Source organism: Xenopus laevis, chromosome 5L, assembly GCF_017654675.1.
Source record: "Xenopus laevis strain J_2021 chromosome 5L, Xenopus_laevis_v10.1, whole genome shotgun sequence".
In the NCBI taxonomy this organism is placed as follows: Eukaryota; Metazoa; Chordata; class Amphibia; order Anura; family Pipidae; genus Xenopus; species Xenopus laevis.
In genome coordinates this window covers 142118279-142145997 of record NC_054379.1, presented here as the reverse complement: position 1 = coordinate 142145997, position 27719 = coordinate 142118279, and the positions used below count along the sequence as shown (strand labels likewise).

Genomic DNA, 27719 nt, shown 5'->3' with positions numbered 1-27719 from the left:
TGGTATCTGTTATCTGGAAGCCCATTATCCAGAAAGCTCTTAATTACTGGAAGGCCACCTCCCATAGACTCCATTTTATCCAAATTTCTAAAAATAATTTCCTTTTTGTCTGTAATAATAAAACAGTACCTTGTACTTGATCCAAACTAATATAGACAGTACTTAATCTTTATTGGAAGCAAAACCAGCCTATTGGGTTTAATTAATGCTTATATGATTTTTTTTAGTAGACTTGAGGTATGAAGATCCAATAGGTCCAAAGATTCATAATCCGGGAAACCCCAGGGCCCGAGCATTCTCGCTAACAGGTCCTATACCTGTACAGATTAATAAATGGGGATCATTTTTCATATATATATATATATATATATATATATATATATATATATATATATATATATATATATATATATATATATGGCCCTCCCGCTGTCTGTAAACAAGTAACATTCCCATAATCCTCACTCATAATCTCAATTTTCTGCATTTGCTATTCTGAGCATTGCATCTCATGTTAAGAATCAATGGATGAAATACACATGAAATAAAGAATTAAAGAATATAAGAATATAAGTATAATGAAAATGAAATAATGGACTATGGAATGAGAAATAAATGTTTTGCTTATTGGTATTAATTATTCAGGTTTTAGTGAAAGAGCCTTGACATTGGTGCTGATCACATGATTCCGAGGGACAGTATACACTTATATACCCCTGGTCAATATGAGCACAATAAATAAGACTGTTGAAAATTAAGTCTATCTATTCTTTTACTTTATGTTTCTCTTATAAAACACTAACAGATAATTGGTTCATGGCAGAACCACATGTTTCTGTGCTCAGAAAGGAAGGACAGGGCACAGAGACCTGTGACAATTTAGTAGCACCCTAATGAGTTCTGTATAAACAGTTCCCTCCCTACCTCATATCTCAATTAAAACAATAGGTGATAAGTAAGTTCAGCCCTATTTACTGCACTAGTATTGAAAATGAGGGTATATTGCTGCATACATACTGGGTCACACTGGGTGACAAGACTCTTTATATAAAAAAACTGTTGCAAAATGACATGTGAAATTTAGAAAGTAAGAGTAAAAAATACAAACAAAGAAACAAAAAAACCCCACAAGGCAAAAATACCAGTGTAAACCCAGAAGCATAGGATACAAGTCTTCAAATAGTGTGAGATCCTTGTGGTAGGGAGTTTTCTGGGTCCAGCAGAAGGTCTTCACTTTCTTAGGGTATGTGTTAATGTATTTTGGCATTTCGCTATAAACTTGCTGTACAAGACTCCTTACATGTCACCATCCTCCACCCTTCATGCTGCTTAAGCTCCAAATGCTGGTGCCTTGGGATCCCATGGACTCTGCACTCAGGCGCACAGCAGGTTGGGGTTTTCCCTCATTGGTACTTAAGTGCTCCGTGATTTCTTCCAAAGAGGAGAACTCAGATTCACTCTCGTCCGATACCTGTGAAGGACGCCATGTTGTTAGTGCATGTTGTACCATAAAGCCCTCATTTCTGGATTAGGATCTGAAAAAAAAACAAATTACCTGCATTTTCTCTGCTGCTTTGGATTTATTTGGTGATTTGATGGGTGGAGATTTCATGATATCCACCCCTCCCACTGGCTTTCCCCTCGGTCTGGTCTGCTGCCTCTCTAAGCTTTGTGCCAATGAATGGACCTTGGAGCCTATACATGAATTAAAGTGAAATAATAAATAAGACATACTAATACATAAGGCATAATATGCAAAATGATAGACTGTTGGGGAATCCCACCAGTTGGGGAATTAAAGAGGTAACATGTAACAAACAACCTAACATGATAGGAAGAACTACTTTTTATGTGCTTTACTGCTCTGTGTGATTAGTATCAATGCTACCTGCTCTGCATCATTATTTTTTTATTTTATTTCTGTGATTTTATAGCATTTTTAGCTATTTTATTGCATTTTCAGTTCTGTGTGGATATTTGGTTGCTTATGCCAACAAAGCATTCACTGCACAGTGAGACTTGTAGAATGGGGCTTATGAACTCTGATTTCAATGTGCAATTATTTTAGTGTTCTGATTTATTGGATTTTCAATGACTTGTTCAATGAATGTATTTCTTGATTATGTTTATGAATGTATTTCTTGATTATGTTAATCTTCTTGATTACTTGTTTTGGCCCTAAAATTGTGCAATATTTTTAGTTTGGTTCTTTAAACACCACAGAGGATTGTAACCCTAGGTATAATGGGTATCACAGTGTTCAGGGGCAGATTTACTAAGCTCGAGTGAATAGTTCAAATAAAAAAATATTTGAATTTCGAAGTATTTTTTGGGTACTTCGACCATCGAATTGGTCAAATTAGATCGAATTCGATCGAATCGAATGATTCAATGTAAAAATTGTTCGACCATTCGATAATCAAAGTACTGTCTCTTTAAAAAAAACTTCTACTTCATACTTCGCCAGATTAAAGCTACCGAAGTCCAATGTTATCCTATGGGGACCTTCCCCAGCACTTTTCTAAAGTTTTTTTTGGTTGAATAAAAATCCTTTGATCAATCGCTTAAAATCTTTCGAATCGTTCGATCGAAGCTTTTTCGCTAAAATCCTTCAAATTCGATATTCAAATTCGAAGGATTTTACTTTCAGGGTCAAATTCGAGGGTTTTTTAACCCTCGAAATTCAAACCTTGATAAATCTGCCCCTTAAAGACCCCTGGCATTTATATTTATTATTTTTATATAAGGGCATGTAAGAAATAAGATGCAGTGGGGAAAATTTCATAAATTTAATAAAACGTTTTGGTAGTTTGGAGTAGAGAGATATTTACTTTTTTTAAAATTTAAATTAATCAGTTGTCAAATGTACTTTACAAAAATATATGGCTTTCTAAGGTCAACTTCTTTTTTATTTTTTTTATTTTGGGGTCTACATGTAACATGTATGTTTGTTTATACAGGTATGGGGCCTATTATCCAGAATGCTTGGGACCTGGGGTTTTCCAAATAGGGGATATTTCTGTAATTTAGATTTCTATGCAAGTCTTCTGAAAATTAATTTAAACATTAAATAAACCCAACAGTATTATTTTGCATGTAAGTTTGGTTCAAGTACAAGATATTGTTTCTTTTTTACAGAGAAAAAGGAAATCCTTTTTTAAAATTTGAATTATTTGATTAAAATGGAGTCTATGAGAGACAGCCTTCTAGTAATTTGGAGTTTTCTTGATAACGGGTTTCTGGAAAGGAGATCCCATACCTGTATAGTTTTATACATGTCTATAGAGCTTGTAATCAAAGTGGGTGGAACACATACAGGAGCAGTTAGAAGGGCAAAAGTTTGGATAAAGTTCTAGAGAAACTGCCATAAGTTGGACGCTCAATTATTTGTCAATTTTAATGCTTTGAACTTCGCTAAGTGAGGCATGTTTAAAACCCCAATTATTCTTTTTGTAGCTTATAGCTTCTAAGATCATTATGGCCCATGGCACTGCTACAGTCTATTGAATAAATATCTTTCTAGCAGAACTGGTTTGAAGATGCAGTTCAAATTGCACACAACAAAACTGCAGCATCATTGCCAACTTCTACCTTGGTTAGTCATCCCCGTGGAAAATTTCACAGATCGAGGGCTTGGTTTGCCAGGGGATAAGTCTGAATCAGACCACTCATCACTGTCTGATTCTGTCTGCCTCTTAGGTCTGGAACTCTGCTGTGTTTCCTTGGAGGGTTTGTGTGACGGGGTGTGAAATGAACCATGGCCCATCATGGAGTCTTCTTCTGAAGTAAAAGGAGGAGTCCTGCTGGGAAAAGGCAGACATAAGCAAAATTATAGGTTAAATGAAGTAATTTGTGCTACTTGTGCTGCCCTGTCAGTGAAATATAGACAACACTATATTACAGAAGACAGCAGCGGCATTAGAGAATATTCTTTTAGTAACATTCTGTGTGATGTTTTATTTTCTTAAATAAAAAAACTCAAATCGCTCTAATCGATTGAACATCATGAAGCCTATTAACATCTTCAGATGGTTCAAGTGACCTCTGCCATTGACTACTACATAACATCGGCAGGTTTTAGCTGGAATATTTTCCGATTCAAGCTATTTCCAGCTTCAGGATGTAACAAATCTCAAAAAATTATTATTATTTTTTTTTTATAAAAAACTGAAAATTCGAGTTTTGAATGAAAAATACCAGAGAATACTCATATTTTTCAGGTTAAATACAACTTGACCTTTAATAAATCTGCCCCAACGTGTTTATGAATTTTAATTACCTTTGCCTTAAAATTCTTTATAGAGCATTCTATAAAATGATGATCCTTTATAGGGGAAACAATTATTCTAATATATTAGCCTTATTGGAGCTATAACAGGTATGTGACCTGTTATCCAGACTGCTGGGGGCCTGGGGTTTTCTGGATAACAGATCTTTCTGTAATTTGGATCTTCATACCTTAAGTCTACTAGAAAATCATTTAAACATTAAATAAGCACAGTATGCTGGTTTTGCTTCCAATAAGGATTAATTATATCTTAGTTTGGATCAAGTACAAGTTACTGTTTTATTATTACAGACAAAAGGGAAATCATTTTCAAAAATGTGGATTATTTGGATAAAATGGAGTGTATGGAAGATGGCCTTCCCATTCCTGCATATATTTGTGTAATATCTTGTGCTCCATTTGTTTCTAATTGCATTCTGCAGCATACAACTGCATGACATAAAATATATTATCTTTGGTACTTTGGTCTATTGATTTCCATATAAGGGTTGGCTAGAAATGGGAAAGATAACCTGTAAGGCATTTTGGGTGAGATTTCCCTGCAAGTCTATGTCACATATCCAGCTTACTAGAGTAGTTGTCTTATGCTATAATGTTGGTCTGTCTGGATGCAACTATATAAATAAATGCCTTAATGAGTACGGCGAGTCAACCAAGTTATATCACAGTGACTTGGATACATATTTCACCAAAAACACACATGCACACGAGGACTTTTATGCACATGAGCATTTTGAGGAGATTTCCCTGTAAGTCAAAAGAACACAATTTGGCACCATGTCTAATAATGTTCTATGGCTCACTGGAGTTGTTGCAAGCGATAACGTTGGTTAGTCTGGGTACAGCCATAAATTCATTGATGATTTAAACGAGTCAATCAAAGTTATATCGCAGTGAGTTAGATACATATTTCACCAAAAACACACATGCACCTAATGCTTCAAACTATCCAAATATCATTATTAATGTCTTGGACCACCCTGGTCAAGCATTTGTGCTCTTTTTTTCTAAAAGAAAGGCACATTTGGGAAAAATAAAAATGACACTTTTACTCTTTCAGATTTTATCAAACATGCAGACCTGCAACCAGTGCTCCCTCTGTGTTGCCCAGTTGTATACATGTACAAAATATGTGTACAGTACATATATAACTTGTGAAATTAACAGGAAATTTAGAATGAACACATACTATCCAGTAGTTGCTCTTGTCAATCTATCTGTATGTACATGTATTTAAAAAGGTAGCACACATTTTAATTTGTGTGTTAAACTTAAAAATTAGAGGAACTACATTCCCTCTATTACCTTAATCTGTCCACTATTACCCCATTACTTGGTTAGTGCAGTTGAAGTAGTTTGAAGCAGTTAGTATTCATATATGTAAAATGTAGACAGGAGATTACAGACATCTCTGGTTCATGATATATGGTGTCCTATTTAGGGATTTCTCCTTATAAAATACTTCCATAAGCATATCAGACTGTTCATAGTCATGACAACAATTTGACAATCTGTGAATCTTATTATCCTTTCTTTCTTCTCCTCCAATACATCTTCAGCAATCCACTCTTCAGTCTCTATGCTCAGCCCTCATCCATCCTCCATAATGTATTGTTTCTCAGCCTTCTCCCTCTTCACCCTAAGCATAACCCATTTTCAGCAGTCCTAGAGTTAGGGTACGGCTAGGGTTAAGGTAAGGAGGAAGGTCAAGAACTGATAGAGAAGGAATGATAGATGAGGTCTAATCATCAATTATTATGGAGGTTGGTGCATTGATGAAGGATAAAAAAGAAAAGAAGACAAGAGAAAAGAAGAGAAGAGAGAAGGCATGATAATCACCAATTATTATGGAGATTGGTGCATTGATAAGTGATAAAAAAGAAGAGAAGACAAGACAAGAGGAAGTAAGTGAAGAGAGAAGGAATGATGAGTTGTCCAGAGGACCTAAGAAAACCGTTGCCATTCAGAGAACAAGTATCCTGTATTAGACTTAGGCTCTAAAACTACAGGAGCATGGATGAACTAGGAATTGGGTGTTTGTTTGTGCTTTGCATGGGTAGCCACATAGTAAAGTTAACAGCAGCATTTATCAGCATCCCTTTTATTTTCAGTTACATCACAGCCGGCAGGCTCCATATCTGCTGACAAGGATGTTATATTTCAGCCATCAATGGAAAGCTGTACTTATATACAGAATGAGTGGAATAATAGGTGAAACTTGCCAGTAACAGTTGCTACTTTGCCTGTGACTTAAATGACATCCATTTCCTTCTATATATAAGATGTTCTCTAGATAAACAAAGATAAAGGCAATGGGAAGCTTTGAGAGTTGGATATCAAGCAACAAAGTGACAGAACTCAAATTCAGTAAATAATATCTCACCTTGCAGTTACCACAACATTAGTCCCTGCAGCTGCATTCTGTCGGCCTGTTGCTTTGCTCCTTGGAAATGGAACTGGTGCCTGGTTAGCACTCTGCTGAGCACCAACCATTAGCACATTTCTGCTTCTAGCGTGTGATGTCCCTTCATCAGATGGAGGAGCAGTGCGCTTATTACTTGCTTTCTGACCTGTAGAATAGAAAAGAGAATATCTTGTGAGCATCCATTGGAACTCCTTGGTACAGAGTAGTCTTGGTTCTATACTAAATTATTCTTCATTTGATCTGATCAGTCTCCTACACCTACTGTGGGATTTCCATTCAGAAACTGGCACAATGAAAGATTGGCAGACTAACCCAACCCTCAGACCCTTAGTAACATTGCTGGAGAACCCTTATAATAATATTTACAAATAAGTGTTACTCCTTGTCCTATAGGCAAGAGAACCACAGAGAATTTGGCTGCAGTGCCAAACTGGATTCTAAGGCCCACTAGAGAACCTAATATCAAGGGCCAAGATCTGGAGCAGTTAGATGACAATACAATGGTAAATGTGCATGGATGTGCAGTGATGTCCATGTACCCTGAATACATTACGTTTCACTGTTCTTCTAAAATTGAGGTTTTATTTACAAATCTGTGTTTTTGGTGTGTTTTTTTATTAAAATATGAATGAACATATGTATTTTATTTCATTTGAACCAATATTGGGAACCCCTTTTTTTTAGGTTTATATGATTTGCTTTGGAGCCAATTATGGTCTAGGCCCATGGAACATCCTTCATCTTGATTATATGTAGTGATTTGGGTGGATATAGGCATTTATCAGTCATTGCCATTACTGGCCTCTGCAATTCTTGCAACATGGAGATTAAGCATTTGCAGCGCTAATGCTATTGAGAAACACTCTTGGCTAGAGTCATGAGCATCTCTGCTGACACGTATTTAGAAAGTTAAACCTGTTACACCTTACTACATTTCATTACAAGATGCAAGGTCTAGCTACCTATAGCAACCAATCAGCAGGTAGCATTTACTGGTCACCTGTATAAAAGCAAACATCTTAGTATTTGTTATGAGTTAAACGCATGCCTTCTATTTGAAATGGTATATAAACTTGGATAGAATTATTGTTACAATTTTTATTTTCCTCTGCCTTCTTTCTCACATGATTTTTGCAATTGTCCATTTTTTTACACTTCATTACAATTATGCTGTAATTTATTTTTAAAAGCAAAATGTGTTTAAAGGGGAACTATAACGAAAACGAAAATATAATATAAACTTCATATATAATCTTCATCATACTGAAATAAGAAACTTTCTAAATAGAATCAATTAAATACAGTATTCTGCATTGTTTCTGAAATAATCAAGTTTATCTTCACTATTCCTTTCTCAGCATCTGTTTCTCTTCATTCTGTCTTCTTGCAGGAGCTCTAACACATCTTCTAGGCAAAAGGAGCCCAACTATAAGATATATTGGATCTAACTGTCAATGACACCCAACTGCTGCATGAAGACAGAATGAAGAGAAACAGATGCCGAGAGAGGGATAGTGAAGATAAACTTGATTATTGAGGGTACATCATTTTTAATTGATTATATTTAAAAAAAACTTCTTATTTTAGTATGCTGAAGCTTATATTACATCTACAATTTCGCAATAGTTCCCCTTTAAAAGAAAAAAAACTAACTATTTTCCATGATGGTTTTTCTCTCAATTCTTTTTTTAATAAAAGTCATAAAAAACATAAGAAATAAAAAGCTAACCAATGGCAAGCTTTTTTATTTTTTATGCATTTTATGAATTTTATTTAAAAAAAAAATAATGAGAAAAAAATTATGAAGGTCAATTTTTTTTCAAAAAAATGTAACTGTGATGAAAATCACAATAGATAAATGAAAATTCCCTTCTTTGTTTTTATTATCCAGCCCCTTAATACCCAAAAAGAGTTCTTCATACTTGATAAAGGGGAAAACTTGTATTGATGAGTCTCCTCATTCTTCTGCCATTGCTTCACTTTCTGTGTTAATTTTTTAACCATCTTGGCTCTTATTTTTTGGATTTCTGGATGTTTGCGGATTTTCTGCTCAAGTTGGGTCTGCAGGAGTGCTATCAAATTCTTGTGTGTAGATGAATTTATTCCCTTGGAGCCCTAAAGCAAAAAGGTACACTTAACAGAAATGTCTCAAAAAACACAAGGGCTTATGCTGCAGTTAAGAAAGATGTATCTGTGCAACGATCAATATATCCCCTGAGCTTTTTTAACCCACCTCTATTTCTTTATCACAAATGCCATGAAAGTTATTAACAGATCTGATTGAAAAGAGTATGAACGAAAGTAGCTGTCAAAAAAATTCATAAACCCCAATTTTTTTGTGAACAAGCCCAAAATGTGTACAACAATGAACGTTTTTATCTCTGAAAACCTCTAAAATCACGAATGAAAGGCTGATTTTTGCAACAAAAGAAAAGGAACTTCCATTGACTTCTACATGACTTTGACATCTTTTATGACAGAGACACACGCAGCAATTTGGGAAGATTAGTCACCCGGCGACAAATCTCCTCTTCTTCGGGGCGACTAATCTCCCCGAACTGCCTCCCCTGTCTTCCCGCCATCTAGAATGAAAATCAGTGGGATGGCCCTCAGAACGCTTCGTTTTCCAAAGTCGCTCAAAGTTGCCTCACGAGAAAACTTCGGGGGGCTTTGGAAAACAAAGCATTCTGATTGCCTTCACGCTGGCGATTTTCATTCTAGCTGGCGGGAAGGCAGGGGATGCAGGGTGTTAGATTAGTCGCCCCAAAGAAGAGGAGATTTGTCACTGGGTGACTAATCTCCCCGAATCTGCCAGTGTGTCTCTGCCCTTACGTGCCATACTGTTGTATTCGTAGATTTTATGTTTTTTACACTTGATAAAGTATGGCATAATAGTGGATTAAGTAACTAAATGAAAAATTTGTTTGTTTGCAAACGACAAAATATGAACTTTCATAAACCGGCCCATTAGAGCCAGATATGAAGGTCATCAGCAATGCTGCGTTACTTTGCATTCTCAGCCCAAGTATGGGTCAAGGGGGCAGCGGATAGGTTCGGAAGGGGAAAAAGGGCAAAAAAAGTGTAACATGCAAAAAATTAAACAAATTTTAATGATAATGCATTAGCTATTTGCTTGGTCACTACAAGCATTATAAACTGAGGTTCCCGACCAAAAGACTGAGTGCACTCAGTCAATGGGTGAATCATTTCTGCTCTACATTGCCCTGTGTAAAATTGGGTACACTACATACTTTATGATTTATGAATGAACAGGGATACAGTTAGATTTTTTAGCTACTATCCTGATCTGTCCAACCCATCTCTCCAACCAGAGGTCACTACTTGTTGCTGGTAATGTTAAAACAATTGTGCCCTTATTTAAAGTGTTGAAACCATTGGACAAAGCTGATCAACATGTCCTACTATACTGTGGTGAGTGTGATATGTGAGTTACATTTCGTTGATTCTTTCTGCTGAAGCCCCAAGCATTATTGTTGTCACCTCAAAGACTTATTTATCAATATAGTTACCAAGGTTATCTGTATTTTGAGCAACATTTATGTTCACCTGTTGTGCTGGTATTGACCTTATGGTTTTTTTTTCAAGTTTGTTTAATCTTAAAATGCTATGGTAAATAGAGGCTTAGCTCTGTACACTTCAGGAATGGGGTTCCTCCCACATTCAGAATAAAACACACACTGTTATTATTATGACAATGATGGGCGTCAATTCTGACCCTCATGTCAACTTTGACGCCGGCGTTCAAGTCAATGGGTGTCCGAATAATGTTCAAATTTTTGCTGCAGTTTTGCAAATTTATTCGCCGGTGGCGAAATTCGGAAGTTCGTCGTGAATTTGCGCCTGGCAAATTTATTCGCCTATCACTTATTATGACTTTTGACACCAAAAGAAATGAATTGGGGAAGAATCTATTTGCTAATAATTTTAGGGATTCTTGTCCCTATGAACACCTTGCGCTCCTCACCTTTTTGACTCCAAGGCTCTCAAGCTTCTCAATCAAAGTCTGCTCCAACACAGGGCGAAACTGTTTGATGAAGTCTGGGTTCCTTCGCAAATCCTCCAGGTACTTCAGATTTTGGCTATGAGAGTAGTCAAGCTCTGTAGAACACAGATCAGGAAAGGGAAAGACTGTTGTTTAAAATACAAGTTTCCCTATTCAGATAATTATTCAGACAAACATGCAAGTGAAAAGACCATGCCTTTAGTTCAGCAGGAAACCCACCAGAATAATCTTACAAATGACGGGGGAACAGTAATTGTGAAATTAACAAGCAGCTTTGTCACTCATGTAGTAAAAACCAAAGGATTTATTAAAGCTGGCCATAGACGCAAAGATCTGATTGTGCGAATCGAGTGTGGAGAGTCCCGACATTTGTCGTCCGGCGGAGATCAGTAGTTTGGTCAATCGGACAGGTTCAAAGATTTCTGTCGGCTGTGGGTAATATCTCTGCGTGTATTGCCGATCGTACGATTTTCAGTGGGAGACTGTCACTAGCTTTTGTCGGACTTAACTTTGTACGATTGCTGTCAGGGGCCAGAACGTCGGCTGGTCTATTCTTTTCTACTTTATTTGATCAGAATGGTTAGTGGCAGGTCGGGAGATGGGGAAGTCCAATTGTACGTTGATTGGTAAGATCGGATCTTTGCGTCTGTGGCCAGCTTTAGAGAACCATTTGAAACATACCATCTTCAGATGTTTCATCTTTTGTTGCTGCAACAGGTAAAACCACTTGCGCCACTTGTGGAACTGTATTAGAAAGATACATGAAAAAACAGTTACTTTAAAATGGATTTGTAACAAAAGTATAAAGACACGGTGCAGTTTAGATGTTGTTTGGCAGATGGTTGCACTGGTTGGGGACCATTAGCTTACAGTGAACAATGAGACTAAACAGATAATCATTTGCACCATCACAATGCTCCACTATATTCTATACTCTAGAGCAGGGATCCCCAACCTATTTTACCCTTGAGCAACATTCAGATGTAAAAAGAGTTTGGGAGCAACGAAAAATTCTCTTTGCGGTGACAAATAGGGGCTGTGGACTGCCAGCCTACAGGAGGCTCTGTTTGACAATACACCTGTTTTTTATGCAACCGAAATTTGCCTTCAAGCCAGGAATTCAAAAATAAGCAGCTGCTCCCACTGGGAGCAACATCCAGGAGGTTGGTGAGCAACATGTTGCTCACAAGCTACTGGTTGGGGACCACTGATCTAAAGCATCACAAAACCTTCTCACCTTCTCTGCTTCTTGATAGATCCTCAATCTGTGAAACAGAGCAGAAATAAAATGATCATTCATAGAGTAATGAATCATGCCATGTGTCTCAGAAGGTCAAGACATATAGTGGCACACCACTGGTACTCTTCGGAAGACCAAGATACCTGAAGAATGTATAAAACCAATTGCCATTGAAAAAAGAATCATTATATTTCTAATGTTAATCTGCAGGGTGACAGCAAAAATGCTTTTTTAACAGTTTCTTTGGCTAGAAAGCAGCCTGAGCGTATCTGTGATGGATACTTACAGTTTGTTCATAGTTCTTGATCAGCTTGCTCTTCTCCTTAATTTGAGATTTGAGAGACTGCATTTGTTTAGTGACCTGTTCATCTACTGCTTGTTGGTCTCTTGTCATTGATGCTTTCAGTCTTTCATTCTCATATTGAAGCTGAAGAGGAGAAGTAATCGAGATATTTGTAATTAATACATAATATGGCCGGTAGATACGAACCTGTAGTCAAATATGGTCAAGCCTAACTTTTAATCAATGACACAAGGCATGCTAGTGCTGGTTGCTTGTTCTTTAGAGTTCCAGTAAAGGGCCAAACTGCAAGCAATTTTGCACCCCTCAGTGCTCTTGATATATATAATTTTATTAATATTTATTATATAGAATTTTATTAATATTTATATAGTGCAAACATATTCTGAAGTTCTTTACAGAGACATATCGCAGATGCACATAAAATACATTAATAAGAACTTGCATTGCATGTGATTTGCCGCAAAGGAAGATCATTTGTTGTGCATTATGGGTAAACAAACAAGCCAAATTTGCATCCAAAAGTTAAGGTGGCCATACACGGAGTGATCCGCTCATATGGCGATGTCGCCAAACGAGCGGATCTCTCCCCAATATGCCCACCTTGAGGTGGGCAATATCGGGGTGATCCGATCGTGGGCCCTAGGGCCCAATGATAGGATCCTAATGAATGGTAACGGGCGGTCAGATCGTGGGATCGCATCAACGAACAGATGCGGCCGTGATCCGATGGGATTTTCAGTCCCATCCAATCGAGATCTGGCCAACTTTCGGTATGGGGTGCCCCATACACGGGCCAATAAGCTGCCGACTCGGTCTGTCGGCAGCTTTTATCGGCCCATGTATGGCCACCTTAAAACAGTAAAATGTGTGTAAGTAAGCCCTACATTGTTTACCTCTTGCTTTTCAGCATCATGCTCCCTCTGGATCTCCTTCAACTTCTTTTTCCACCCTGATTGCTGAAAGGAAATGAAATATTAGGACAGGGATCTCAATAAACAGGATGATGGGAACACAGACTGGGCTGGAGCAGTAGATGGAAGAGAATGAAAGCAATGTTCACCTGGTGATCAATCTCTTCCTTCAGGTTCCTCATTTCTTCCTGCAGCCTTTTCTGCTCAAGTCGCTCTTCTGCATCCACAAGACTGGACATCATGGAATTCTTACTCTCCAGGTTGTGAAATCTCTAAAGTTCCAGAAAGAAGAGAAGGAATCGTTTTTATGAGTACAACTACAATGGAATCATCTGCAGCCTCATCTACCATTTGTGAAACCTAAAAACAATGACTAACAAGGAGATCTGTAACCCATGGTAAAATCTGTGTTACCATGGGCAACAAATCTCTAGAAAGTGCTTTCACACCGAGAATAATGCAAATGGCAGGTGGGCAAACATACAAGTCGCTTTGGCTTTCTAAAGTCACCAGAAGTTGCCATGCTATTACTATTCATCTATGAACAATAAATGAAACAATGAGCTCTATAAGATTCAATCATCTCATACTCACTTCCTATTGTTTTCATCCAATTTATTGTTTTTAAATAGTACTGTCTTATTTGCAGTAATAGCTGAGTCTGCATATACTGTACATTTATTAATTAAGTTGCTTTGTTTGGCTTTCCTATCTCAACCACTTGCCTTGTGAAAAGATCAATTTCCAGCTAGCACTGCTATAAATGAGTCTTTCCTATAAAGTGTAACTAATTCTGCCAGGGACCATCCGCTTCAAGGAATGGGCCAATCAATGTATGTAGTCTGAAAGCATGATGCTAAGTTAGCACTACAATTCCTGCTTCTATTTGGTAGAAACTCTAGTTTGTTGCCTGACCAAACACAATACAATAAAATTAGGAATTTTACCAAAAGATAAGATTTATATATATATATACATACATATATATATATATATATATATTAGGGAAGCATCGAATCCAGGATTCGGGATTCGGACAGGATTCAGCCTTTTTCAGCAGGCTTTGGATTCGGCCGAATCCTTGTGCCTGGCCAAACCGCATCCGACTCATAATTTGCATATGTAAATTCGGGGCGAGTAGGGAAATCACGTGATTTTTCGTCACAAAAGAAGAATTTTTCACATTTTCCTTTTCTGCCCCTAATTTGTATATGGAAATTAGGTTTGGTTCGGTATTCGGCCGAATCTTTCACCAAGGATTTGGGGATTCGGGCGAATCCCAAATAGTGGATTCGGTGCATCCCTAATATATATATATATATATATATATATATATATATATATATATATATATATATATATATATATATATATATACACACGCTTGAGAAAAAAGAAAAAAGAATGTGAATGAAGATGAATCTTAAATTTTTTTAATGTTATCGGTCCTTTAACATTTATATATGTAAAATAATTTTATTTCCTAGTTTTAATTGATATGATAAAGGATTTAAGAATGGACATAACTTACCCCTGAAACTCAGCTTTTACCACAATTTTGCAACACAAACACACACAATTACTACATTATGTTCATAACATATTGATTATATTAGTAATGGAAAAGGGAAATTTCACAAAGGTGTGACTCACACTTTCATAAATGGAGTTTTTCAAGGTGACCTCCTGAAGCTGAGAATGGAATTGCTGCATGATTTTATCCATCTCATCTTGGCGTTTGGATCTCTCCTCCTCTTTCCATCGCTCAACGTCTCTCTTTGTATTTTCTTCCCGATGCCGTGTTTCCTCTGCCTCCTATAGTAAGCACAAAAGTGATGACTTAAGGGTCAAAATAATCTTAAATTGTCCTGCAAAATAATACTTCAGAAGATTCATTATTGTGGTATAGATTTATGGTATCTCTCATTACAGGTTATTAGAAAACATAGAGAACTGTTGCTGATGTGGAGAGTAACCTATTTGGCTAACCAAGTCCCTAGCACCATCATACCATAGCCCCTGGACTGCTAGGCCCATCCATGTCTAGCTTCTTGTAATGATCATAGACACATAAAGTTCCTTGAAGAAGGTTAGAAGAAGATTGGTAGCCTGGCTGTTTCACAATGACTGTTAAGGCAAGGATAAAACTGTAAGCTGAGCCAGTAATACATAGAAGCTTGGAGAAATAAATAAAAAGTACAGTAGGCCTTTACCATGCAAAAATAAATTCAGACTAAGCTATGAGTGCCAGTGACATGTATTGTTTCATTGTTAGTTGTTAACTGTTTTATGGGGGGCAATTTTTTTAGACAGCAAGGTGACGCTACAAAGCTGCACCTACAATCATAGCTCTTCACACTGCAACTCCAGGGTGCAATGGTAGTAACTTTGCTGAAGGATTTGTAATTAAGTGAGTTATTTGGCAAAAAAAAAGTTGTTACACAAATGTAGCCAACCAAAGATGGGCTCTTAAGGTCAGCTCCAAGCATAGTAGTAGGTGAGAATTTATAAGGCGATTTTGGATACCAGGTTTTGTTTGCTAACAGTAGAAGATACATTAAAAGATGCTTTTATGTTTGACACCCATGATATGCACCTGTAGCCTTCTTTTATGCTCCCTCTCCCGTTCTTCCTCAAGAAGAGCCTGAGTTTTCAGTAGTTTCGATTTCAGTTCCTCAATGCCATCTTCCATTTGCTCCACCTGCTTCTTCTTTTGTCTCTCTAAACAAAGATCCAGAAACCCAACACATTTAGGGCAGAACTCCACAAGCGTTTTTTGTTGAATCGATGCCCGTGTACAAAAAGGCTTGTGGAGTTCTACCCTTATAAAGACCATGGCACGTGTATTTATACAGATTTTTTTCTTCTAGGTTGGATTAGCGATCAAGCTAATGATGACGGTTCTTAATGCATTAGGAACATTAACTAGACGATACATTCATTGAAATGTGGGATTCTACAGTAATTATTATTATTAACATGCATTTATGTAGCGCCAACATACAGTATTTCGCAGCGCTGGTAAGTAAGTATTCTCTGAAGATCGCCACTCTCATTTTGCAGGTAATGTGATGTTATGAGAACGGTATGATCGCACCTGGCATACAGCATTGTAAAGGAATGTATAAGAACTTTATTGAAGAGTTCAATGTATAATGTGCAGTATAAATACTTGTGTTTATGCCCCCCAAAAAAGTGTTACTTGTGTTTTATTTATTTATTTTGTTGACACTGACTTTATTGCATTAAAAAAAAAAGTAATTTTTTTTTCGAAATGGCCCACTATTCTTTTCAGCTGGGGGCAAGTGAGGCCCTTAGTATTCTACTCCATATATCTACTGTAAAATGATAAACAGACAACAGCTCATTCAGATATCTCTGCTTATAAGTTAGAACCCCCTTTAACAAATGGTGTTGCAGAGTAACTTCAACATACCGGTTTCTGTTATTTCAGGGTGTCTGCGCTGAACGTGTCCCTGAAGGTAGGAATAGTTCATGAAGGCTTTATCACACAGCTGGCACTACAAACAGAAGTGAAAGTAAACTTTCTTGAAACTCATACACAACATTTAACCCAAAGAGAGATAAAGCCACAATGCCATTTTTTCACCCAGTGACAGGGGTTACTAACATTTTTTACCCATGCATGAGCCACATTCGAATGTTAAAAGAGTTGGGGAGAAACACAAGTATGAAAAAAGTTCCTGGGGTGCAAAATAAAGGATATTATTGCCTATTTGGTAACCCCTATGTGGATTGACAGCCTGTAAGAGGCTCTTTTTGGCCATAAATCTGTTTTTTATTCAACAAAAACTTGCCTCCAAGCCTTTAATATAAATATAAGCACCTGCTTTGAGGCCACTGGGAGCAACATCCAAGGGTTTGGTGAGCAACATTTTGCCGACAAGCCACTGGTTGGGGACCCTATGGCATAGGCTTCTAGACCCCTGCCAAGTTGGTCCAGATAAGGTTGTGTTGAGCACTGACTCATATAAGGAGGTGCAAGATTAACATCTTTTTTAAACATCCGCATTGTCTTAATTGGTCAGAGGAAAAACCATTAGATGATATCTAAAGACGTCCCACTCATTGTAACTTAATCATTGTTGTAGGAAAAATCATATGATTTGTTAAAAAAATAAAAAAGATACTTATATCAGATTCAGTGCATAGACTCACCTTATGATAATTGTTAGCTCCGGCCTGTAATAGCAGTTGTTGAGTAGCTATAAGCTTTTTTCTTCTCTTGCTTTCCTCTTTGACTTTTTTCATCTCCTCAGCCTGTTTGGCCAGCTCATCCTTAGTGCGCTCATGTTCAGCCTCTGCCTCAGCCAAGCGCTCCTCTAGCTGGACCTCTCTGCTGCGTAGGTGCTCTTGGCAATACAGTAGATATTCAATGATCATTTGTGCCATCTTAAGAACCTTCAGGAGCACAGGGTCGACTGGCTGCTGACAATAAGGACACTTCTCCCCATCTAGGTTGCAGAAGGTAATAGAATTGATGCTCTCCTGAAGAGTATTTATGTCTATCTCTCGAGTGATCCTTTCAATGTCAATGGCACTGAAACGCCTCCAGTCAATGCCATCTCTGCGCGGCTGAAATCTAAAGGTCGGTATAGCCGTGCTTTGCAAAGTTGCAACGACATAGGGAAGGGATGAATACTGAACAGGGGAAGAGTGGTATCCTGGCATCTTCAGTGAACATGTGCTGAATGGTAGAGATGGCAATGGATAGTATACGTTCTGGAACAACGGCTGCAAGAGATATATCAGAATAGGTTGTTACAGATTGCCTTTTAAACAAGAAATGAAGTTGCTGTTGCTGAGCATTGACTTTATTTTCATATATGGAAATACACTGTGCATGGGGATTAAAACTCAACCTATATTTGTAACTCTTGGACTAAATAAAAACAAAACAATAATTTTACTTCATGTTGCCGACACCATTACTTTGCCTTATAGTCCCTTCGTTAAATGTCTTAATTGAACTGCATTAACTAATCTTTCGTATGATATAGACATTGCCTTGCTCAGACAATCTACAGTTGGTTTTTTATTGTATGTATTTATTCATTTGTGTTTTTTCAGTTGTTTAGCTATTTGTTCTGCAGCTCTCCAGTTTGGTAGTTCAACTGCTATCTGCTTGCTAAGGGTTTCTTTACCTTAGTAACCAGGCAGATGTTTGAACGAGAGACTGGAATATGAATAGGACAGGGAATGAACAGAATTGAAAAGTAATATAACATTAACATTGTAAGACAACAGAGGAACAGTTTTTTTGGCAGTCTGAGCCAGTGACCCCCATTTGAAAGTTGGACAGATGAAGAATAGGAAGGTTAATCATTTAAAAAAAATTTGCAAAGTAACTAATAAAGACCAATAGCACAGTTGCTGGGAAAAGGACATTCTAAAACCTAGAAACAGTACATTTAAATGTGATCCACCTCTTAAACGAAGAAGCATTTATTTCCCCCGTCATAAAAAATATAAAATGTAAATTATGTTCCTCATTAAAAAATAATCCTCTTTCTAATATATTCTCAATTAAAATTGTGTAACACTTTTATAAGAAAAGCCCTAAGTCCTGTTTTATAAAGATCAGGTTAAATTTATGGTTGCTTTCTTCCCCCACAGTTTCCCAGAGTTCCAGATTGCAGAAAAGCATCATAGATGTCTGTTTTAGAGAATCCTACTTATATATAAAGATGCATGGGGCTTTTCTGATATCTCTCTTTTGTCTTTTTTTAAAAAAAATAAGAATGGTGCACCATTTTTAATTAGCATACAGTGGAAAGAATTGTATTTTTTAATGGGAAACATGGCTTTAGATTTTCTTCTTTTCACTGCAATGACAATGTCGATTTTTTTAAATGTTATATGATAGATGGCCATGAGGTGTCACTGTCATATCAAATTTACATTTGTTGGAACTAATAAATAAAATGCAGCCAAAATGCAGCAGCTACAGATATTCTATTTTATATAGTACAGTGTAGAGCAAAACGTTGGGTAAAGGAAGCAATACGCAAGCAAATAAATTAAAGATCAAATAAATGAAAGATATGGAAAACATCAAGACAGGCAGTATGTGATATGTTATGTTGTTATTCGCTGTGCCTAGCTAATCTTTATTATCTCTAATGCATGGCTACACAAATCTGCTAATGTCTCACAGGCTGCACTGAAATCTCATTATGCCCAATAATAAAAATCACTAACTTTAAGCAACTAATAAGCTTTTTGCTATTAAAGAGGTGAGCAATAAATGCTTTCTGCTGATTGGTTGCTATGAATTACTGCTCCTGTGCAAACATACCTAGATGTTTGCGCACTGTGATCCAAATCAGCCAAATCAACCAAATATTAGCATGTACGGCTAGCCTAAGCCCCCTAAGCTAGTCAGGCCTGGAAGTTCAGAGCTCTGTACTACTTAGGGCAGAGACACACAGTTCGGGGAGATTAGTCGCCGGAAGAAGAGGAAATTTGTCGCCGGGCGACTAATCCCCCCGAATCTGACCACGTGTCTCTGCCCTTAAATGGGAAATATGCACCTCAAAACACTTTTGCTAAAAATGAACACAATAAACAGAACTTAATTACAATCTGTCTATTGTTTTAATCTTTTTAAAAAAATCCAAATTTTCCTAATTATTATTATAAAGCATTAATTTTAAAGCTGGGATAATTTCAATGAACTCTTTTATAAGTAGGGCAATTCGTTCAGTGCCCCTATCTACCTGTGAACAAACAGACCTATTCCTTCTTTAAGCAGCAGCCTTTGAGCAGCTTATTATCAGGGGCTTCTCAATGGGCTGGTAATTAGTTTTAAGTTCTTCGGGATCAGCAAGTGACAGGAAAAGCTAAAGTGAAACTGGCTTCATATCGATGATCAGTGTCAGAAATAACAGAAATCAGAAATATTAAATTAAAACAACTGGCACAAGGAATGTTTAGCACCAGCCCTAATCATTCAGCTGAACGCCCACCATTTTTTTTTGTAGCTTATTATTTTTATTTTGAAGCATAAAAGAACTTTACAAGTATTTGGCAATGCAACGTTATTGGGGGGGGGGGGCAGAGTAAAAGATAGGGTCAGAAAACAAAGTGAAAATACAAAACAAAGGAAAAATAACATAGCATTGAGGATAAGAAGAAAAATAGCAGTAGTAAGGATGTACATTTGTTATGCATTTGTGCTTCTGTTTGGATACATTTCTGTTCTGCATACATTTTGTTTTATTTCACGCTTATGCTGTGAAGCCTCTGAGCACCCAAACAGACCAAACCTTCAGGAAATTGGGAGTTTTGTTTTGCATGATGTGAACCCCCTCCATTTTGACTCAGGTGTAAATATGAATATGGCTACAGTATATGTCACTCCATATAATTGATTTCCCAGCCCATCTGTGTATTAGAGCTCTGTAAGCAGAACGTTATAACAGCTACAATTTAACAACAATGGGTAAAACAATATCAGCTGCTGTATCACCACCAAATCTGGGAAATGCCCACAAGGCTTTAATATAACAGCGTCGATAAAAAGCTGATAAGAGAAATAAAGCTCAAGATGACAACAGATAAAGAGCACAACTCTTATCATTACTGCTTTATATATATTTATATACACACTTTATACATAATGACATGTCTGTATGGCAGGGAAACCTCGCCTTGTGTGCAATGAAAATATCAGATGTATTTGCACCTTCTATTTACTTACTGTGCTTGTTTATTCTGTGAACACCTATAGGTTTACTATCAATCTATCCATTCATTATCAGTCAATAGATCCCCTTGTACACCCAGTGCATAGTGGCCTATTCTCTGCCCTGTGGCTCCTATAAAGCAACTACTATATAAACCCTTATTAAAGAAGTACATACCATGGCTGCTCGGTTTAAAGCTCATTTAGCCTTTTGTTTGATACATGGTTTCTAGGTGTGTGCAGCCGTAACCTGAGTCTATGACCAGCCTACAGAAGTTGAGCAGCAAGTGCATTTACTTTGGCTTCAGGCTGGAATCCTCTCCTTCCTTAATGCCACTTCCTTCCCAGGAAAGCAGTTATAGAGTTAACTACCCTTATGTTGCCTTTAAGCAATGGCCATGGGGTCGGCCCTTCTTCGGGGGCCTGGAGCAGTGGCAGGGGGGTCAGCATGAAGGGCAGTTGTTGTAATGGCACATCGAGTATTTTATTGGCTAATGGCTAATTGTAATGATGGGTGAATTTCTTCCGTTTGGATTTGCCGGAAAATTCCCGCGCAATTTGCGAAACGGTGAAAAATTCACCCTGCGTCAACTAGTGTAAATTTTGATGCTCATGTAAATTTTTACACCAACGTTAAAGTTAATGGGTTTTTGAATATCATTAACGCTCTACGGTTTTGACGCGAGCAACTTTTGTCCAAATTTTTATGACACCGGCGATTTTTTGCCAGTGAATTTCTGCAGGGGTTTATTCACCATTGACGACATGTGGAGATTCGCCGCAAATTCACGCCTGCCTAATTTATTCACCCATCACCATCTTATTGCTGTACTAGATACCTCCTGAAAACTCCAGCTAGAAGATCAGTTATGTTGAGGTTTAGAGTGAGTTTTTTTACTATAAAATCCAATTTTTTTGGGGGGGGGGAAAAATACTCAAACTTTTCGGGGTTTATTATACCACGAGGCTGCAAAAAGTCAGAATCTGAAAATCTGCGTTGTATATAAGTCAATGGAAGAAGTCCCTATCCTATTTGGAAGTTTCTGTGATCTGCGAGAAAACCCGAATAAAACCAGCAGTAACATTCCAAGACAAGGACTGTTAAAGAGGTTGTTCTTTTAGTACAATGTAGAAAGTGATATTCTGAGACAATTTGCAGTTGGTTTTCATTTTTTATCATTTGTGGTTTTTGAGTTATTCAGCTTTTTATTCAGCAGCTCTCCAGTTTGCAATTGCAGCAATCTGGTTGCTAGGGTCCAAATTACCCTAGCAACCATGCTTTGATTTGAATAAGAGCCTGGAATATGAATAGGAGAGGCCTGAATAGAAAGATGAGTAATAAAAAGTAGCAATAACAATAAATGTGTAGCCTTACAGAGCATTTGTTTTGTAGATGGGGTCAGTGACCCCATTTGAAAGCTAGAAAGAGTCAGAAGAAGAAAGCAAATAATTCAAAAACTATTAAAAAAAATAAAGGCAAAATTAAAGCTGTTAGAATTAGTCATTCTATAACTAAACTCTTTAAAGCTGAGTATAAATGCGAGTTTGCCAAATGAGCAGATTTTTCAGACTGATTTGGCCACCATACTGTATTCTTAATTGTGTAGAGACCTGTTAGGAGAGGACCTTTTTAGTGGAACAACGAGGTCCTCGCCGATTGTGATTTTTTAAACCTGTCTGATCCATATTTGACTGATATCCAGTAAAAATCAATTGCTATATAAGACTACAATTGTATTGTTACTTTGTAATGCTTATCTTTCTATTCAGGCTCTCATCTTCCAGCCTCTCATTCAAACCACTGCCAGGTTGCTAGGCTAAATTGGACCATAGCAACTGGATGCTGACATTTCAGACTGAAGAGCTACTAAATAATTCCAAAACCACAAAACACAGAAACCAGTTGCAAAGTGTGAGAATAACATTGCTCTGCCCAGTGGTCTGCACCCGAAGGGGCAACTTGTTGTGCAAGGAGACGCACTCCTATGAATACAGCATTGACTTCATTCTGCAGGGCTGGGCAAGGGGCAAGCAGTGAGTGGCACAGAGCATCATCTTGGATTCCCCCTACCTTGTACATCATTCAAATACATAAACTAGGGAGTGCCGTCAGGTGCAAGGTGTAGGGGAGCCTGATACTTACCAGTGCCCTTAGGACCCATTCACTCAGGGCTGGAACTAGGGGTAGGGCTGGGAGTAGGTGCCCGTCTAGGGTGCAATCATGGGGGGGTGCACACTTTTAAGGGGAATTTTTTTCTTTTTTTTTAAACCTTGGTTTGCTTGGCCTTTAATAGTTTTTTTAATTTTGTTCCAACCCCCTCTTGCCTGTGATTCATACTGTGGGCAGAAGCACTTCCCACCTCCCAGGGTCGGACTGGGGGGCCTGGGGTCCACCGGGACTGCTGTCCAGGAGCCCCCTCCCGCCCCGCTACTGTGAAATGCTGAAGGTGCCGCTCTGCGGATATGTGAACGGTGCCCCCTCAGCATGCATGCGCAGACAGCGGCCCCCTCGGTGCACAGATGTTACTGCGCGACGCCGAAAGATTTTTTTTTTTCGAAAAGCCGAACATCGGGAAAGGGGTCTGGCCCGGCGGGGGCCCATGAGGGTCGGGACCCACCGGGTTTTTTCCCGGTGTCCCGCCGGGCCAGTCCGACGCTGCCCCCTCCCTCTTGGCAGATGCTGGCAGAGGTACATATTTGGGGCAATATCTTGGCTGCTGCTTGCACAGGTAAACAGATGATTGGGGCAATATGATGGATTTTGACTGCTGCTGGCATAGGTTAAATATTGTGTCTTTTTTGGCTGCTGCTGACACAGGCTCAGATTAGGGGCAATATGGTGTCTGCTGGCACAGGTACACAGATGTTTGGGGGAATATAATGGATTTTTGGCTCCTGCTGGCACAGGTACAAATTAGGGGCAATATAATGGATTTTTTTGGCTGCTGCTGGCATAGGTACAGATTGGGGGTAACAATATGATGGATGTTTTGTCTTATGCTGGCAAAGGTACAGATTTGGGGCTTGGGAGCAATCTGTGGCATTGACTGCCGTTGGCACAGGTACATGGGGCAACACGATGGCTGCTGGCACAGGTATAGTGGGCAATATGAATGGAAAGGTGGAAAATGGTAATGCAATACCGGGTGGGGGGTACTGATTGAAGCCCTTGCCAAGGGTGCCAAAATACCTTTTCCCGCCCCTGCATTCTAATATAATGTCTAATATAATATAATGCCTCTATTGTAAAATATAAGGATATTAGAAGTCTTTAGAGGAGTTCCATGACTATATGAAGGCATGAGGGGGTCCTAGGGGACTTCTAATAACCTAATATTTTCGATATTTTTTATATTACATATTTTTTTATTTATTTTTATACACTAATGACACACTGAGCCCCATTTATTTATATATGCAATCACACACACACGGTACATAATATTGTTTAAATATAATGACAGACAGATCCTTTATCACTGCATATATGCTTTCATGTTAGCTGAACAGCAGTGTAGATTGACATTTACTGAAAAAGTAAATATGAAGATATTAGTGATGGAGCCTACTGTTTGGAACTGGATGGGTTAACATTCAGCTCTGCACAAATCCCAGTGCCCATTAATATAAAGATCAGACTGGTCATGCCCAATTTGCTGCTGAATCACAGCTCCTAGTATCCCCAGGCAGCCTTTGCAGTTAGAGGACGAGGAAAGTTATAGTTCAGTGAATAACTACAAAAAAAGCTTTTACCCACTTGCAAGCCAAATTATGTGTTTATTTCACGAGATCCTGGTTTGACATCAATACTATGAATGGACATCCCCAGAACTGGTGTCCAACCAGGATCTCATGAAATAAACACATAATTTTGCTTGCAAGTGGATGAAAGCTTCTTTTGTAGTTATTCACTGGATATTGGATGAAAGGTACCAGATATTCCACTTGCACTCAACTGTTTCTTTTTCTTATTGTGTGAAAGAAAGTTATAGTTCAACAATAGCCGTGGAGCTGCAGGCTGCATAACGCTCTTATTAACAGATGCCGGTTTATTTAAACTAATACACTGAAAAATGTCACTTCTTGGCTCGCCAGCAGTATAGTTAATAACTGACTCAGGGTAAGCTGTAATAAGTAACTGGCTGAGAGTTGCAGTTCAACATATGGACAGAAAAATAAATAGGCTGAGTATACAGACATATATACATAAATATACCTGGAGCTTTTGCTGTGGCTTTGCAGCCTCTGGGGTCCTGTGCAGCCTCTCCCCCTGTACAACAGAGCAAAAGAACCCTCAGTGTCGGCCGGCTACTCCCTGTCTCTCTCTTCCCTGGGGAATCCCACCTGAATGTAAGCTCTGTGTCAGTGTCAGTGTCCTAGTTTGAGTGACAGTCCCACCTGCCTTCTGGAACACAGCAGGAAGTGGCTGTACCGTTGGTAACCAGGGAAGCCTGACCCCTGGGAGATGAAGCCGAGCAGGTTCCCTGCCATAGTTACCTAATAACATCACTGCTGCTTTATGTGGGAGGGGCCCCACCGGATCTTATTGTATTGTACTTGCTCAGGAGTCAGGACTCACACCTGTCAGCAGGAGAGGAAGGTGGCATGTGGTTTGGAGAGGCTAACTTGAAACTATATACTATATTGCAGTTGGTCTCTTTGTGAGTCCCCGAACCTTCATTATTCTCCAAATATGCCTGCTCCTTAGCTGTGTTCAGCAGCATTTCCATTAGAATGGAGTAGAATAGAATTCAGAAGGGTTTTTTTTTACAGTGAGAGCTGTGAAGATGTGCAATTCTCTCCCTGAATCAGTGGTACAGGCTGATACATTAGATAGCTTTAAGAAGTGGTTGGCTGATACATTAGATAGCTTTAAGAAGTGGTTGGCTGATACATTAGATAACTTTAAGAAGGGGTTGGCTGATACATTATATAGCTTTAAGAAGGGGTTGGCTAATACATAAGATAGCTTTAAGAAGGGGTTGGCTGATACATTAGATAGCTTTAAGAAGGGGTTGGCTAATACATTAGATAACTTTAAGAAGGGGTTGGCTGATACATTAGATAGCTTTAAGAAGGGGTTGGCTAATACATTAGATAGCTTTAAGAAGGGGTTGGCTAATACATTAGATAACTTTAAGAAGGGGTTGGCTGATACATTAGATAGCTTTAAGAAGGGGTTGGCTAATACATTAGATAGCTTTAAGAAGGGGTTGGCTGATACATTAGATAGCTTTAAGAAGGGGTTGGCTGATACATTAGATAGCTTTAAGAAGGGGTTGGCTAATACATTAGATAGCTTTAAGAAGGGGTTGGCTGATACATTAGATAACTATAAGAAGGGGTTGGCTGATGCATTAGATAGCTTTAAGAAGGGGTTGGCTGATACATTAGATAGCTTTAAGAAGGGCTTGGATGGCTTTTTAGCAAGCAAGGGAATACAGGGTTATGGAAGATAGCTCATAGTACAAGTTGATCCAGGAAATGGTCCGATTACCGTCTTGGAGTCAGGAAGGAATTTTTCCCCCTCTAAGGCAAATTGAAGAGTCTTCAAATGGATTTTGTTTGTCTTCCTCTGCATCAACTGGCAGTTAGGCAGGTTATATATATAGACTCAAGGTTGACCTTGGACGTGAGTCTTTTTTTTTTTTTTACCTAACTTACTATGTTACTATGAATGATCAGGTAAAGGGTAAACTTTTCTACTGTCTGTCAGTACCAAGAATCAGGTGTCTCTAACAGCCTTGCTTGAATCATACCCCCCAGGGGTTAGCGTGTAGTAATTTTCTGCAGCTTTTGATTGATTCGTTTACTTCAGAAGACTCTTGGGGGATGCTGGGAAATGTAGTTTACCATCAGCTTCAAGTTTACTCAAATCTGATTTCCCTTTATAGCAAGGGGGTAACTAGAGGCACATTGGCTCCGGGACAAAGTGTAATAATATAAACGGCATGCCAGAAATGGGCACAAAACAGAGAAATGCCATGTTTTATTAACAGGCAGTGGCAGAACTACCAGGGGAGTAAAGGGTGCAATTGCACCAGGGTCCGCACCCCTGTAAGGGCTCGCCGGGGGTTCATGTGCCCGCGTAGCGGCAAGAACATCACTTCTGGAGGGGGGGCGACTGCACACCCGGGCCCGGCTAGTTACTTTGCTGTTAACAGGGTTTAAACAGGGATTATATATATATTATGTCAGGGTGGTGTGCCAGCCCCATGTACAGAAGCACACAGCCCCACAAAGCCTTCCATACGTCAGCAGTGCAGCGTCCCCTTGTGGACATCTACAGAATCACATCTATACACAGTAGCTCCCCCATATTTAAAGGTAATGGAAATTGCCAACAGTTGCCCAGTATTGATATGGGACAGGACCTAATGGCTAAATTGCCCCCAGAGCTGCATTTCGGAGGGATAAGTTCCTACCTCTGTTTCTCTGAATGTCAGCATGGGGGGGGGGGAAGATTCTGCCAGACCCCCTGCCGTAAACTGGTTTGTCCCCTATGTAGATCCAGTGGAGTTGGGTAATGTTATGATACCATGATTAATAGGGGAACTAGGAGAAGAAGGTGCCTTAACTGCAGGTTTAAATAGAATGACTGGGTCAGGGGGACATTGGGAAAAAACTTGGTGGGCCCCAATGTCCCAGACCCACCTGAGACCCATGACTACCCCCTGGCCCCGATTGAAACCGAAGCAAGAAAACAGGCATGTGGGGGCCGACGTAAGGGAGTTGAGACTGGGGTAGGGAGCCCATAGGGGGCCCCTGTGATGAAGCCCCAGTGGGTCTCTGACCCTCCAGTCCAATGCTGGGCACACT

The 27719-nt window shown here is 38.7% G+C and overlaps 1 protein-coding gene across 2 annotated transcripts; it reads right to left on the bottom strand.

Moving 5' to 3' along the window:
- Positions 1 to 424: 424 nt before the first annotated feature.
- On the bottom strand, positions 425 to 25310 carry dzip1l.L (DAZ interacting zinc finger protein 1-like L homeolog). 2 transcript variants are annotated; one of them, XM_018263974.2, is made up of 16 exons: positions 25117 to 25310; positions 17372 to 17947; positions 16629 to 16713; positions 15789 to 15913; positions 14846 to 15007; positions 13342 to 13464; positions 13175 to 13237; positions 12264 to 12404; positions 11975 to 12002; positions 11419 to 11481; positions 10699 to 10832; positions 8636 to 8828; positions 6672 to 6858; positions 3592 to 3803; positions 1556 to 1695; positions 425 to 1471 (listed from the first exon to the last, which is right to left on the bottom strand). In XM_018263974.2, the coding sequence occupies exons 2-16, from the start codon at positions 17882 to 17884 to the stop codon at positions 1304 to 1306; spliced, it is 2337 nt and encodes a 778-aa protein (XP_018119463.1). In that variant the 5' UTR covers positions 17885 to 17947; positions 25117 to 25310; the 3' UTR covers positions 425 to 1303. The 2 variants fall into 2 exon arrangements, with proteins under 2 accessions (XP_018119463.1, XP_041419443.1); XM_041563509.1 differs by having other exon boundaries at positions 3592 to 3800.
- Between the last annotated feature and the right edge of the window lie 2409 nt (positions 25311 to 27719).